Below are 17,010 nucleotides of genomic sequence, written 5' to 3' on the forward strand. Positions count from 1 at the left end.
GTTAAATAATAATAATTAACTTTATAATTAAACCAACAGCTATAGTTGTACATAGTTGTGGTTGTAGTTGTAGTTGTGTATAGTTATACGTTTAAAATCGTTATAGATATTTTACAAAAATGTATAGTTAAACCAACTACACATAATCTATTAAATTCGTTTGGAATATCTAACTGAAATGATGTAGTCAGCAATTTTTAAATACAACCGTTTTTAATTAGTTGCCAGTTCTCGGCCCGGATGTGACGAGAATTTGCTTTGGTTATGTAACGTGTCTGTTACCGTTACAGTTATTTTTGTAGGAAATGTAGGTACAAGTAATACAGTAGCAGATTTTTATTAGAGATTTTAAAATGTCTTATTTTATACACACCACGTGCCTCGATCCGGTTGTTGTTGATTTATGCATATAGATATGACATATATATATATTTTTTTTCTTCAATTTTTTTTGTTGAGGCTTTTCCAGTTTCTAGGGCGACATGCCTTCGCTTTAGCCCCAATCCAATGCTCCTATACACAAACTATATATTATATATTTATTCAATAATACCTCTGCGGAAATCCTAAGCTTTGTGTATGTGTGTGTGTGTATACTTTGCGCTTTATTCCCCTGTTGTTTGTATTTCGTCCACACACCAGATACCGGTCCAATTCAATTATTTTATTCTCCCGTTCACCGTCGGATTGAGCTCGGTGTATACAATATTATATTCATATACCCAAGGGCGAATATATATTGTGTATACACTGCGACGGCGTGTCCCCGGGGTTGTGGCGGCGGCCACGGGGGTGTGCAAATGCCATAAAAGGATAAAAAAAAAAAAAAAGGTGACCGTCGACCGACCCTATGGCGCTCTCCCGTTGGCTGAGGGCTCGTAAAAAAGATTATTGCGCCCCCAACCGATCAAAGGTTACCACCCCGCGGCTTAGCGTCGAGCTCCTGCGATCCACACACACAGATAGGATGTATAGATTAAAGCTTGCGTTGCCCGTGCGACCGTTCTAAATTCATAACTTTCTGTATAATATTTATTATAATAATAATAAATGAGTTTGTGTGTGTGTGTGTGTTGGACTTTTGACTAACTTGGCCGACCGGGAATATATTATAATAATAATAATAATAATATTAAACGTACAGGAGGCGCCGGGGGGAGGCGCCGGCGTCGATGTGCAAGGGTCGGAGCGAGGAGGACCTTTTCCTGGGTTTTGTATAATTAAATTGTCAATTTCGTAGACCAGAAGAGCCGCGAGGGTCGTATAAACATGAGGCAACACCGGCATACATAAATCCGAATGCACAGACAAAAAAAAAATGCATAGTTAATCCAACTAAAATTATATTTTAAATTATGGGTGGGATGCATTCATTTTTCTAGTCGGAATAGCTAAATAAATAGTTGGACCGACTAAATGTTTAGTTGAAGCGACTTTTCGATCGACTAAATGTTTAGTTGGGCCAATTATATAATTTGTTATTCCAACTGTACATTTATCGTGTCCCATAAATATTAACCATACGTTTGGTTGGACCAATTTTGCATTTTTTCCGTGTGTCCAATATACATCAACACAATAATAATTATACAAGCAAAATAAAAAAGGAACTATAGGTACCTATATACAAGAGTACGCTGCGGCCATACCAAATATTAAAACTATACAATCCTCGAAACAAGCTAAGCGGATAGTGTTGAGAATCCGAAATTAAATTTTAAAAAAATGCTATTTATTATTTAAATGTTTAAATTATTATTTTACTTAGCTAAACAGATTATATTGTAATAATATTTAAGCATTTTGAGTAGCTTAAATAGCGTTTTTTTTTTTGTGAAAATCCGGATGTTCGGATTTCCATCACAATAATATAAGACATAAAGATATGATAGACTTTACTTATAACTAAAAAAATGCATAGAATAATGATGATGGGTACCTACTATTGCATTGTTGTAAATAATAGTTATTAACAATAGACCGAAGCCTTATATAAGTAATATTTGATTGCTCTAATAATCAGATTGATTTAATTGTAAGTATCAGTTCTTGTCGATATTCAAGCCGAGAAGATATTCATTTTTTTGCTAATTTTCTGACATAAAGCGATCCTTATTAATTATCTATTCATTTTTGTAAAAATATGTTCTGTAATAACCTGTACTATAATTATTTAATTAATTTTAATTTACAATCTATAAATTTTTAAACTATTTTACGTATAAGAATATGACTAGCTCCTAGTAGATGTGTTTCTGTTTAATTAATATTGAACATAATTTCTAACCAATTAACAATATCATTGAAAAATAATTTATTTTCTTTATAAGACTTAACTGAAAACGCCGTTATTATGTAATCAATCTTAGTTTTAATAGATGGCATGCAACAGTTAGCAATTATAAAAATTATTTTCTAATAACCGGATTTGGAATCAAAAGTCATTACTGTTACCGAATGCCATTGCAACAAAACCCCACTTAACAGCATAGTATTAAAGTTTTAAATCAATTTAATAACGCCAGTCAAAAGAAACGGCGACTAAGCACGTCACATCGGAAGTCCAGGTAACATTATAACATCATTCTGTCCCAAAAAGATTCGACAAATGAAATAACATATATTGTTTAAGTGATTATTTTTCAAATTTTTTCTTTTTCAAAATTAATTTATACTCATTTGCGCTATAAACACCATGCCACGGTTTGTATTTCTCTAAACTGTACTATTAAAATGATTTATTTTTTGGTTAACTCAATTTTTTCAAATTTAAGACAGCTATTCTATTAAGAATAGTTTGCTGAACATTTTGACTGTCCGACAAACAGTTTTTGATAATTACTATTAAAGGTTTTAAAGTTTACAAGGTGAAGTGCAAAAGAGTAATGCGTGCAGGTAAAAATAACTCTGTCGAACTTTACCTACAGTCTTTATATTAAACTTTAATTTTACATTTGATGGTGTAATTATTATAATTGACATATATACCTAATTATAAATGACAAGCGTATTAATTAAAACAAAAAAACTTAAACAAACAGGTGTAAGTATGGTTTACTCTACCGTAGTCCACTTCCTATCCTAAGCTTTAAACTCAAAAACCTTTTAAAATAATTACCCAAAACTGGTTATCGACTATTAATAAAATCTCAGCGAATATTTCTTAATTTAGTTTAAAAATAAAAATGTAACAAAATAAGTGTTGTATACTTAATTGTTGAAGAATACAACTCAATTTTAGGATTAATAAAAGACGTTTATTATGAAACGCTATAACAGCAATGACAAGTAATTATTTTCAATATTAGCGTACGCCGTGAACAGTCCCCACTGCGTACACATTAATTAGTGTTATCTGAATAACCATATTATAAATATAACAATATAACAATATACAGTATAACAATATACAACACGTCTCAAATGAGTATACTTAAATTAATTTAAAAAAAAAATCTTAAAAATATTCACTAGAACAAAAGTTATTTAATTTGTCAAATCTTTGTGGGACACTTGTATATATTATCCCATTTCTTTTTATACCATAAAATATCATAAATATACAATACTTAATAGGTATATTAAACTTAATATGTGATAAAATTATATCGACATCCTTAGTATAACACCCATAGGATTTAGGTTTTTGTAAAAATATATTATGTTCTTATCGACCACTATGCGCAATTAAATAAAATTAATAATTTAAATTTTAAACGTCACAGTAATAATGTTGTAATTATTTAATAATAATTTGCTTAAACACATACGGAAAATACAATGAAACGTTTGGACATAATATCTGGATTATCTATAATTGGGCAAGTATTATTTTTAAATTTGTAATTACCCATTAACAATTATTTTAAACTTGTCAAAATAAATCCTGATAAAATTATTATTATCAATTATCGATCACAATTTAATAACATTAATTACGTTGCAATACGTTGTGTAACGATAAATGCCTTAAATCAAATCAACATATTGCGTGGAATTCATTGTAATATGCTTTTAGAAAAATTGTATGTTTCTTACTTGCAATAAAAACAACTTCTAACCTTTTTTTTTATACATTTAAATTCGTAGACAAAAAAATAATGTTTATTAGTGTTAGGTTGTGTTGTATTAAAATATTTCATCTCATAGTTGAATTCTGGACACGTGTTAGGTATTTCTGTAATTATTTGGTGTGTATGTTATTAACTGGCTTACTTATTTCGGTGATAATTAATATTAAAAAAAAATTGTCACATAAATTATTATGTTTAATAGCCTCGAATATATTATATTTACGAGTACTAATACACTATATTGTATTAGCATACAAATCTGATAAGTTAATTTGTTTTAAATTAGTACCGCAACTATTACATATATTAGCAATAAAACATTTAGTAAACAGTAAACTACACTAAAAAAAAAATCGGACGTCAGAAGTCAATAAACCAATTACATTAATTTATTATGAAAACAAAATAAAAACTAATCGTTAACCTTAAATTGTTTACAGTAGGACAGTGTACTTTACGTTTTATTATGGTACTTTTGGTTTAATGTCTTTTACAATTACATATTATTATATAACCTAATATTTATTTAACAGCCTGTGTTATATTACTTATATTATTATAGTGTATGACCGATAGCCATATTTTACACGGAGCACTTAACACTCTTATAAACACTGTGTTATCAATGTAATGTTGCATTGTTTTTTTTTTTTTTTTCATTTAATTGCTTGTGTAAAATTCAAGTATTTTGTTAAATTGACCTATAAACATATTTTCGTTATATTTATAGTCATCGTATAGTTTAATAGGAAGCTATTTATAAAAACCAATAATTTGTTTAGTATGTAATAGTGTCTTAATTAAGTACCACTTCATCTCTCTAATGATACTTTTGAATGAACCTAATTATCTAAACAAATAAATTAATTAAAAAAATCGTTCACTGTAACGTTTTCGAATTTCGAAAAAAAGTAGTCGCTGCTATAGAGAGGATCTCATTCGAACAAATTAAAGTAAATGCTTACCACCTGAAAATGATTAAATGGTTATACTTCATTATATCAATACACAAATGCTAAATATATTATTGGTATATAAATATATTGTAGTTGTGGGCACATTTATTAAAACTTAGGAGAATATACAGGGACTACGACTGACAAAGTGACTATACGGATTCAAATTGAATAAACTATATACAAAGATAAACGTACCTAATTATATTATTATTTATTTTAAAGTAAGCTATTCATTATCATATGCATCTGACATATTTGATGGATTTGTTTATGATTTATCGCAATATGTCACTAACTTTTAAAGGTAATATGTAAATCCGGTATTAAAGTATAACGGTTTTTATTTAAATTAAAATTTGTGTTATAATTAAAAGTAAAATATAGAAACTTTTATAATTTTTGTTGATTTGTGTTAAAATTTGTTTATTCTTTATAAATAAATATTTATAGATATTCTGAAAATTCCGATGGTCTTACGAATGACTTATACTATATGCACTTTTACTAATTAGGTCATGTAATGCGGTTTTAGTTGCAATTACCTACATGTATAATTATCTAGTTTTTATTAACAAGTACACTGTAATAATATATATTTTATTATTATCAGAATATATAATAGGTATAGGATTTAATAAGAATACATTTAACTTAAATAATTAAAACTTGTTTGAATTCCGTTTCCGCGACACGACATTTCCATGTCTTTTGACGAATCAAAGTTGGTATAAATGTATATATTTCCTAAATATACTGTTCTTTTTTTTTTGTCTATACTGCTGTAATATTATATATTGTAAATGGAATTAATAAATAAATAATTAAAACACGGAATATTTTACCTGTTATACAACGAAAAGTTCTTGGCATTGTTTGCATGCATATTAATAAATTATAGTTTTAATTAAATTTGTTATAGGTAGTATATTAATATTATTATAGTTCAAAAAATTCTGACACGTGTGCATTGTTTTAAATTGTTTTGTTCACACCGCTTTCAATGAAAATATAAAAACATGCTCATTAAACGAATAAGGCGCATAGATGTACACGAGAACTTCGACTGGTCTCCCGTGATAAGACTATTGATTTTTAATTGACCGTTACATCTGTCAATTAAATATTAGTATTAATAGTATACCTATTAATTTTCTGTTTGGCCCGTCAAAAAATGGTTAATGGGTCAAGACTAGAGAGTACTCTACTCGTTTTTGTCGGAGATCCGCATGTCTCCCATCAAATGTCCAACTCCGGTTTGTTAAGTGCGGATTAATAGGTGTACAACGACATAAAAGTATATAATAAATATAAAAAAATTATAATTTTTTTTTTACTAGTTCGTTGACCATGTCAAACGGCACCACCAAATTGTCCGCACAGTATGACACCGCGGTTGATGTTGATTAATTCTCTATTGAAATTAAAAAAAAAAAACATGATTTATTTAACGCATGTAAAGCGGCCCGGTTTATCTGGGAAAACAGCGCTAATGACTGACTTTCAACGTTCAAAAACTAATCACCGATTACCTAATTGTCATACTGGTTCCGTCGATCGCGATCAATTATTCACACTCCACGGGGCAACAGCTCTAAGAAGATTTTGACAAAATATAACGGTACGAACATAAGGTATAGGTATGTTATTTTGTCGTTTCCTTCCATGTGGACAAATGGGTGTAGGTACAGCAGCTGATATTGTATCGGATACCGAGCTAGCTAAACATGATATTGTATAAAACCAAATAATTGCTACTGTTTTAAACACTCTATTTTAATTCAAAAAAATGATTGTCCACAAACGAGTCCAAGAGAAAACGGTGTCGGTTTAATCTAGTTTGACGTGTATTGGAGATTTGCGTTTACGGCTGCGAAACCTACACGGTTACTATATAGGTAGGTACATACCGCTCTAAATATAAAAGAAAAATTAATTCCAAAAACGATTTTTTTGAAACTCATCCAACGTTATTGGTATTGTCTTAAACTCAATGTTAGTTGACTTGTTTTCATTTTTTTTTGTATATTTATCGACAAGTTCCGCTCTAAAACTATGTACGTTGGAAAAAATTGACCTAACCTGATCTCTTTTGATGATTTCTTTATAAAAGTTAGCGTCTGAAAAAACCTAGCGACCCCATAAAATAACATTTTAAGTTTGATCCGGTTTTAATAATATCAGTGTAGATAAAATATCGTGGTTTTTACTATTAATACTATCACAGTTGGATATTTATTTATTAGGAAAACCGGACCGGACATTATTCGTGTGATTTTGCATCTAATTAAAGCAGGGGTATTCTGAGAGTATAATTATGAACATATTATGTATATATATATATATATATATATATAATTATATTCCAGTTGATGACGTTAGATAAGTTTTCATTTTTTTTTTTTTTTTTGAAAGCAGATTGACTACTAGTAGGTAGATAAGCAGGTTATATTGGGTGCAATCTGATTAATCAAGTTATAAATTAGTTTTTTTTTCGATATTTGTCGGTACCCAACTGAGGCTTTCGTCGTTACACTTAACCTACACACAAACACACGATTATGACAAATTGGGCATAAAATATATAAGGAACCTTAATTATGAGTTTCACCGATTTATTGAGAAGAAAAAATATATTAATAATAATAATAATGTCGTCGTAGAACGAAATATTTAAGAAATAAATCGATCCACTAATTAAAACCAGTACTTTTACAAATGGGCTACGGAAGTTCTTTGAAAAAAAATAATTATAATTAATTAAACGGTAGCCGACCGTTTGATTTATAATGATTTCAAAACATGAGTCGATTTGACTTGAACACGACATAAAAAAATAAATTATTGATGATTTATACCTAGGAAACCGTACTTGGTCGTGGAGTATATGTATATGAATATTAATTGAAAGAACCGCATTTGGAAATTAAACCGAAATAATTATTAATAATAAATTGTAATAAAATAATTTATTTGACCCGCTCAGACATTTGATCTGATTTTGTTGAATAATTTTAATTTTATAGTTTTTTTTAATATAAGTTTAATTTATGTTATTAGTTAGTTTAGTTTATATTTTTTCAACATCGGTTTAAAATAAAATCATTTTTTTCTTTCTTATTTTCGAATGAAGAAAATTCTAAAAATAATATGTTCAACAACTTATACTAGTTTTATTTTTTTATTGAAATATTACACTTATACAACGCCGTTGTCTCATACGACATTAGGTGAAAAACCGATGGTTAACGTTGTGCGTCTTGTGCTAAAGTTGTACACCGAACTGTGTACAAACAACTGAACATCAGCAGTGTTACGCGAAAGTGCGTATCGTTCGACGGGTACCAGGGCCCTATGCATCCAAGCACTGAGTAAGTCCACGGCAGCAGCAACAGCTACTGTACAGAGATCGGCGGTCAATTGATCTATAGGTCTATAGATCACTACCAGCAATCGCACCTATAAAAAATAGTCGAATTAGTTTCGAATTTGTATTATAGAATATTGTTTAAACACATAGTACTACCGACAAACGTTGACAAACAAAAAAAAATATCATAAACCCCATCCCCTAAAGGTAGATGACACTTTTTTATTTATATCACTTTTTCGAGAAAAGTTATATTAAGGGATATTACACAATTTTCTCAAAAATGTGTAGTAAAATTTTTTTTATTTTTATTAATTTTGCTACGTGTGAGTATATCGACGGTCATACAGATAATGATCATACTAGTACTGTTTTTGCTGTGCTGGGTTTGAAACTACTATCCACGGATTCGCATCGAAGCGTTTATTATTTTTAAGTGATTTTATCACTGACAGTTGTAATAATTCTTGTATACCTAGACCTACCCGTCTTCCACTTTTGTTTTTGTTTTTATCTCTGTACTTACACATACAAGTAACCTCGTTGCAGATCCGTAGATCGTACTGATCACGTTTACGTTACACCGGATACCAGGGTCCCATGTGTCTTGCTCGCATCATCCTAGTCGCCGCCGCCACCGTTTACCATACATCATATGAATATATTACAAACAGCAATTACTTTTGTAATGATAATTTTTTGATAATAATATTTTGCAAAACGACCGAGAGAAGATCACATCGAGTAAACGGGTTCATAAACAATGAGACCTAACTTCGCTGAGCAAAAAATATATATTTAAAACAAATTTCAAAAGATATATCGAAAAAAACTAATGAAATAAATCACTGTAAACAAAAAATTTACTATTTTATTTGATTTAAATAAAGCGTTTTGGTAAAATTTGATTTTTTGCATATTTTGGGTGTAAATAGTGAAAAATGTGCCTAATGATTAAAAATGAAATTATACTTTTTTCAGATTTTGAAAACAAATGTTCATTACTAAAAAAAATATAGTAAGTATTGAGTTTACATACAAATAATCTTTGGTAATATGTACAATAATGATTTGTAAAATATTCTTTTATTTTTTTACATTACAGGGTTTATAGTTAGATGCATAATATGTCTTTTTTTTTTACTTTTTGCGAATTTTTTACTTAGGCCTACTTTTTAACCACCCATAAAGAAAAAAAAATAATTTCTTCCTCATAACACGAATCATAAATACGTTAAATAAATATGTTTAACATGACTATAAATAATAATAGCTTATTATAAAATAAAATTAATGAATTAATAAACTCCATATAATGGTGAATTTATTTGGTTAATAATACTAATAAATTTTCAACGATTACCTACTTAACTATATATTAAGATATATAACAACTTCGAATGTTCATTTTTTTTTTATTTAGACGCCTATTAAAAAAATAGGTGTTTACCCGTCTTGAACTTCTAAAAGTTATCCGTAGCGCTTTGGAACATTTTAATTAGTGTTGATCGCTTGAAATTAATTAACACGTTTAATCGTGCTATCGATTTTTCAAATCGTGTTTTCCTAATTAAAATTTATAAATAACATAATGAGAGTCGACGAGGCGAACAGCACTTACGGCTACTGGTTTTTGCAGAAGTATCACATTTGAAAGTGATAAAACCACCAACCTGAAATTATCGGTAAAAACTACTACTTGTATATATTGCAATGTTGACAGCAATATTATTATAATTGGTCGTTTTCGCGGTTTACTTCAATATGAATAATAATAATATCGTACAGAGTAGTGAATTATGAATGTCGATATATATATATATATATATATACATTATATTTTAGATACACATTAGATCTAGTGACTAGATTCTAGTCTACTATTTGATTTTAATGGGACCAGCGGTACTGAAATCTATATTTTGTCGTCTCTCAAACCGACACACATATTATAAACTGGAAAGAAGTCAACGCATTTGTCAATAATATACAAACCGGGTTTAATACATGTCAACATTATTTGAGACTACGTTGGATTCGGTCGTCCGGAGAATAAAATATTGTATTTTTGTATTTTAAGAACATGCCAAATTATCCGTACTTACTACGACGGTAAAACTAGTTATGCTCGGGTCAAATGTGTAGAGACCGGCATTTACAGTAACCTTATAAAATGTTTACAATGTTGAATGTATAGAGAATAACTTTATCTATGCCGTAGCGTTTTTCTTCTCTATTCATTGTGAAAATTGAACAACTCTACTGCTGTTAATACTGGCTGTGCTAGTTTTGATGGGAAAAAAATTGTAATTTATTCTATAGAAACGACTCGAGCTCTTACTCTATTGCTGAATAAATAGCCGTCTTGGCATCCTGTCGTTGTTATCCGGGCTTAGGCCTCCGACACCAGATAGGTTAGGTTTTTTATGCGTTTTTCCAGAAAATTACACGAGATTTTGCTAGAAAATCATAAATCTGACGCTGTTCTTCTTGAAACGCGGTATCGATGATTTTTATTTATGTCAAGGTCAAAACTACACTACGTCATCATGCTGTCGTTCCGGGTTAATTCTTGACAACAATAAAATTATGTTTTATGTAATAATTATATTGCTACACCTTTGCTGCGAGCACGTGGCCAGGTGCACTACGGCAACAGAAATTTACACTAATAATACATACACAACTAGTTAACCATGTCGGTCGACTTCGATAGTTTTATTATTTTTCTAGCATTACTGTTCGTTAAATTTGTTTTTATTTCCCTAAAAGCACCTATTCTACCTTGTCGAATTTTGTACATAACAAACTATTCAATCACTTTTTCACTATTATGACGATTTTATTTATCTATTAACATGTCTAGTTGTCCTGGTCGTTTGCACAAACTGTATGGAACCTGAAATTTAAATTCTCTCTTCGTCCAAGCCATTAAAACTATTTATTACCCACTCACTAAAAATCATTCGTTTTATTATCAATGATACCGTTAACAATACACGTGTGCACCTAACACAATAACGGATTAAAAAATAAATTAAATATAACAAACACAAGTCTGTAATTGTTAATCCCAGCTTTATTGTAGCATGTATGTCCCTTCTGTAGATTCCACAGCGTACAGCCATCGAAGGCGACCGTTGAAATAATGAGTGTGTATAGAGCTGGTTGAGGTATTGTTGGATAGATGGCGCCTAAAGCATTTGCCGGCCTTTTCAAACTTGTGAAAGAATAACACCTATTATATTCTTCTAGAGAACTGAGAAGATCAGATGTAAATATTTCCAAAGAGCAATTATAAATATTTTCTTGACAACGTCCTACCAGCAGTTTTTCTACTAGATATGTTACAGTATTATGTGTATACTTAGTATTGAAACGCGATGGTTGTTAGTAATCCATTTGCTGTCAAAATGTATCGCATCTAGAAACACAATATTGTCACATCGACGGCTATGGTTCAAGTACGGACGGTGATTAAATTTGAATTAACCGGTAGAAACATAATTTTTGCCAAACTCGTTCTCCATATTATACGGTACCGTATGCAATATTTCCGTCTATAATTATATGTAAAAATATTATCGATCGCTATCTTGTCCATCGCATTAGCAAAATATATAATTAATTAGATATAACACACAACCCGGATTCGTCTTGTTCTGAGCTGAGGCGAGCGCATGCACAATATTATATAGGTAGGTATTATACAAGTAGGATGCACATTATATAAATATATGTGCATGGGATAGGCGAAATAAATAATAGTTAGTATGTATTGAATAATTTTGAATTTTGTCGACGAAGATGTTCTTAGCAATTTCAAATGCAAACCAATGTCTTTTGAACTTATTTATATAAATTAATTTTGTTTATGTATACATTAAAATAAAACTAAAGACTAAGTTGAAGTTTTGTTCTCTTAATTTTTTGACAGAATATAACATATAATTAATTCAACAATAACAAAAAAGCTTATTTCCAAAAAAAAAAAGAAGTTATTTCTATGATGTTTGAATAAAAAATAATAAAATATGTATTGTTGTGTGTGACGGGGACCAGTTATTATTATATTAAATTATTTTTATCGGTTTTATTTTAAAATTTTGCATTATTTTAAACAAAATATAAGTAAAACACAATAAGTTTGTTACCATAACCTAACCTAGTATGGGTATTCTGTACTTAACCTATTGTTTAATTAAACCGTACCGCTGTATCTGTGATTATGGATGTTAATGCTTAAGATTATATTTTGTTTTAAATAATTAAAATATTCAAAAATAGTTTTTAAACATTTGTGTTTTTTTTGCATTTCTATCGGAATGCAATTTTAAAATGTTTGTACAGAACTAGAAACTATTATAGCAATTATTGTAATACAACTTTTTTATTAAAAAACTTGTTTTTGCAGTGCGAATCAAATTAAATAACGGATTGGTTTTGATATTAAAGTCTTACCAGGTATAACTTTTGTCCTCGACTGAGAAAAAACAAGTTTTCGCTATTTTCTGTACGGTTATTTTTTCAAAATGCGATGACACTTTTGTAGTAAAATAATAAATAGTGGAGGTCTGAATTGAGATATCGTACAAAAAAAAAAATAGACATATACTTAAAATCTGTCTTGTCAATTATTATCACCAGGTTTGGCCAAGCCACGATTTCCAGATTATAACAGCTATGAATCATAGTCCACATTAGTGCCTATACAGGCATGGGTATGAACGTGTTCGCGGGTTTCCCGCCTTACATGACTCGGGTAATAATTATTGTTTTGAACATATTTTTTGTTCATACAATTATTTTAGTTTAATTTGTAGATGTATGCCACACAAGCGAAAAACTATAGCCCGGGCAGTCCGTGGGAAAGAATGTCATACACTACCGCACAGGAAATACCTAATATCGTGTGGCGCGCACATGATTTATGTACCTACCCATACTTACGGATGTGCAATTGCATAAGTTTAATAATAATTACCAGCTATATTGCACGGTAGCTGCTTATCCGTCATTGGTCGTAGGTCTGTGGATACATTCAAGGATTTCCTCGTCCACCGCACCTACGACGACCGCGTTTTTTAAATTATCTTCATGTCTACTAAACAGTGTAGGTACATACCAAACATGCCTAACGTACTTATACATCTTTGTCCAAACACTATGTTCAAGGTCGCGGGAAACAATCGAAAACAGCTGCTAATTTACGGTAAGTTTCTGGCTTGAGCATAAAATAAAGGATTAAAAAATACATATTTATAGCTACAAAATAATAGGAAGAAAGTTAACGCCAGTTTTTTTTTTTTAGATACATATTATTATATATACAAACGAAGTCGTTCACACTGAATTTTTGTTTTTTTTTTTAAAATACTTATTTAACAAAATCGCGTTAATAAGACATAAACAAGTCACACGTTTACTAGTCGACTTTTTTCAAAATTTTAATTTTATTTCACAGATTATCCTAAACGGTAATTAGAAAAAAAGAACAATACTTAATATAAGTACAAAAAAAAAAAATGTACACAATACAAGGTAGGTATAATGATTTTTTTTTATAAATAAAAAATTGTCTTACATATATATTATCATATAAATTAATAATGCCAATAAATGAATTGCGTTTTTTGGGGTTTTGTTTTATTGCCACAGTATATAATTTATATATATATATATAACAAAACGCGGTTCACTAATTTCGTAAAATTTGTTTTTTTTTATATTATATTTTATTCCCATATAGTTATTGTTATATTATACTTACATAATATGAAATCTAAAAAAATATTGTACAAAAAATACGATTCAAAGTGCACAATAGCTGTTTTGTTTTACACGGAGCATAATATAATATATTGTATTAATAATATAAAACACACTAAATTTCATATTGTAATATTTAAAGCTTTGGAGAAAAAAAAATATAATAATAATATGGAAAAGTATATAGATTTTGGCACCAATAAATTGTGTTATATTATTTCGTCTAAACGCTAAAGGTCGAACCAAAAAACAAAAAAAACTGAACTAATTCAACAAATAAAAATAATCATACATAACCAGAACTCAAAATAACGTACAAAACAAAATATATTGAAGACGACAAAAGTATTTACTTATATATTTTTTATAAGATGTCTATTCCGATACAACTTTGGCTAAGTATACAAGTTATTCATATAGGTATAACGAAACAAAAAAAAAACATATAATAATATTGCAAATGACGACAATTCATATTATAATACGGATTTAAGAAAAACTTAACAAAAAAAAAAAAAATCAGAAAGCTCATCAAAGGGTTATTATATATTTTGAGTAATTTTAGTTTTTTTTGCAATTTGAGTTCAAACGAGCTGAGGTGGGCGTACTAAATAAAAAACGACTATATTTAAATAATTAATAAATTGTATAAATACTTATAAATAGTTCTAATAATAGTATTATAATTATCGTTAAAATTGTATATTTACATTTATAAAAAAAAAAAAAAAACACTAAAACTCGCTTAAGGTCGGAGATCGATAGTTTTTTTTTCATCTAAAAAACAAACACCGGTTATGCGTTTTATAATATGAAAAAAAAAGTATGTAATAACTATTTTTACTTTATTTTCATATGGTATAATTATTATTATGAATAGTTAAGCTATGTAGAAAAAAAACACTTTTAAATATACAATATCGTTATATTATTTTTATATAGAAATGTCCAACACGGGGACCTTAAACATTAATCATTGATTTTTTTTTGTTTTTTAAAGCGTTACAATATTATAATTAATATAATACCATATCGTATTGCATCATATACACGTTTCGTTAAAATATATTATATTTAAAATACACGTTACATATTATTATAGTTTAGCCTAATAGTATATTCTAATAATAAATATTATAATATAGTAACTTAAAAAATGTCCAATCAGTATTTTCGATAAATTAATTATAATTACATTATATATTCAACACCGATGACAATAATAATAGTAATATTATCATTATTATTATCGCGTTGACGGCCACTCTGGAGTCGCTTTGGGATAATACACGTCACGTTTTTGTCCATCTTAATTATTTATTTATTTTTTTTACTTTTAGCGCATTTATATGGAATGTGTGTTACCGGCAAATTTGAGCAATATAGATAAAAAAACAGGATAATTACCATGATTATTTTATAACACTGACACGGACCGATCGATTTGAATGGGGTTCGAAGAAACAACGGTAGCAGTATGGTAATTTTTGAAAACAAGTTTTTGTCTCATATACAAGGTTCTCAGGGTTTTACAAAGAAAACATTGTAATGCATAGTCAATGAGGTTTTATAATAATTATATACTTATTGCGATGATAACTTAAGTCGGTTAATTAGCTGTTTAGTATGTTATAAGAACTTCGTTAAGTGAGCAATTTATAAATATTATATTATTTTCTTACGACACTCACTTATCGTTTTCTTAGACTGGTTGTAGCGGGTAATGGTGATGGTGATGGTGGTGCGGTGGCGACTGATGATGAACGTGGTGGTGATGGAGCGGATGGTGGTGCGGCGGCGCGACGGGTGCGACTCCAGAGTAATGCGTCGGTCACTGATGATGTTTGATGGGCCCGTTGGCGGACCCGTGATGGCCGATCACCATGTGGTGGTGATTGGCGTTGGCGCTGCTGTTGCTGTTGTTGTTGTTGTTGCTGTTCTGCTGCTGTTGCACCGCCTGCCGCTGGCTGTTCTTCTTGTTCTTCATCCGCCGGTTCTGGAACCAGATTTTCACCTGGCGTTCGGACAGCGCCAGGTTCCGGGCCAGCTCCCATCGCTTCTGTTTGGACACGTACGCGTTGAACAGAAACTCTTTCTCCAGCTCCAGCGTTTGGAACTTGGAGTAAGGTTTCCTCTTCTTGCGCACCGTAACCTGGCCCGTCCACTCCAGCGGGTTCGAACTCACTCCCATGCCGATGCCCGACAACGAACCTGCTCGACAACAGAAGAAACAAACAAAAACAACAACATTAGATTTTTGTCTTATCAAAGATCGTCCTAAACGCATTTAAACTAAACTTATAAACTATAACTATTTTTTTAAACTCGTTTCAAGTAAAGTTAAAAATCATTAAAGCTTATAAAACTATTATATCACATACATTAATTCGAGAATATGAACATGACTAATGGCCTGATGACTAAATATTCAAATCATAATAGTAATGAGGTGAATATTACTTGTATGTTTATATTATTAATATTTGATTTCTTAATAACAACTATGTAAATTCGTTTGGACAATTATTATTATAGTTAAACATTGTTATTTTCCAATGAAAAATTATTATAAATATTACTAATATAAAAGGGGAGGTTGTGTTAATATTTTCTCACGTTGGTTTGGTGGGAATATTAGATATTATAAAATATAATAATATCAATTTAAAAGGTTTGAAAGCAATAGTGTTTAGGAAATATTAACCCCGTAAGGGGGGTGACGGCTAAGATGGTACCGTCGAAGAGGTGCAAAAACTGCGAAGGCACACAACCAAAATGACTCATATTATACCTATGTCTTTTGTACGGGATATTAGGTGCACATACACACAACCAACGCCGT

The 17,010-nt window shown here is 29.8% G+C and overlaps 1 protein-coding gene across 1 annotated transcript in view; it reads right to left on the reverse strand.

Annotated features, from left to right (window-relative positions):
- Positions 1-15,890: 15,890 nt before the first annotated feature.
- Positions 15,891-17,010, reverse strand: part of LOC126840936 (homeobox protein abdominal-B-like) — a 52,298-nt gene continuing 51,178 nt past the window's right edge. Inside the window, exon 5 of the mRNA XM_050576965.1 lies at positions 15,891-16,379. Coding sequence (XP_050432922.1) covers positions 16,000-16,379 — 380 coding nt within the window. The 3' untranslated portion in view covers positions 15,891-15,999. The remainder of the gene's footprint in view (positions 16,380-17,010) is intronic.

The sequence above is a fragment of the Adelges cooleyi genome, unplaced genomic scaffold (genome assembly GCF_023614345.1).
Source record: "Adelges cooleyi isolate 19-005CV unplaced genomic scaffold, UGA_ACOO_1.1 ACOO_flye_CR_arks_rails_tigmint_CR_PRNA_376, whole genome shotgun sequence".
Classification (NCBI taxonomy): domain Eukaryota; kingdom Metazoa; phylum Arthropoda; class Insecta; order Hemiptera; family Adelgidae; genus Adelges; species Adelges cooleyi.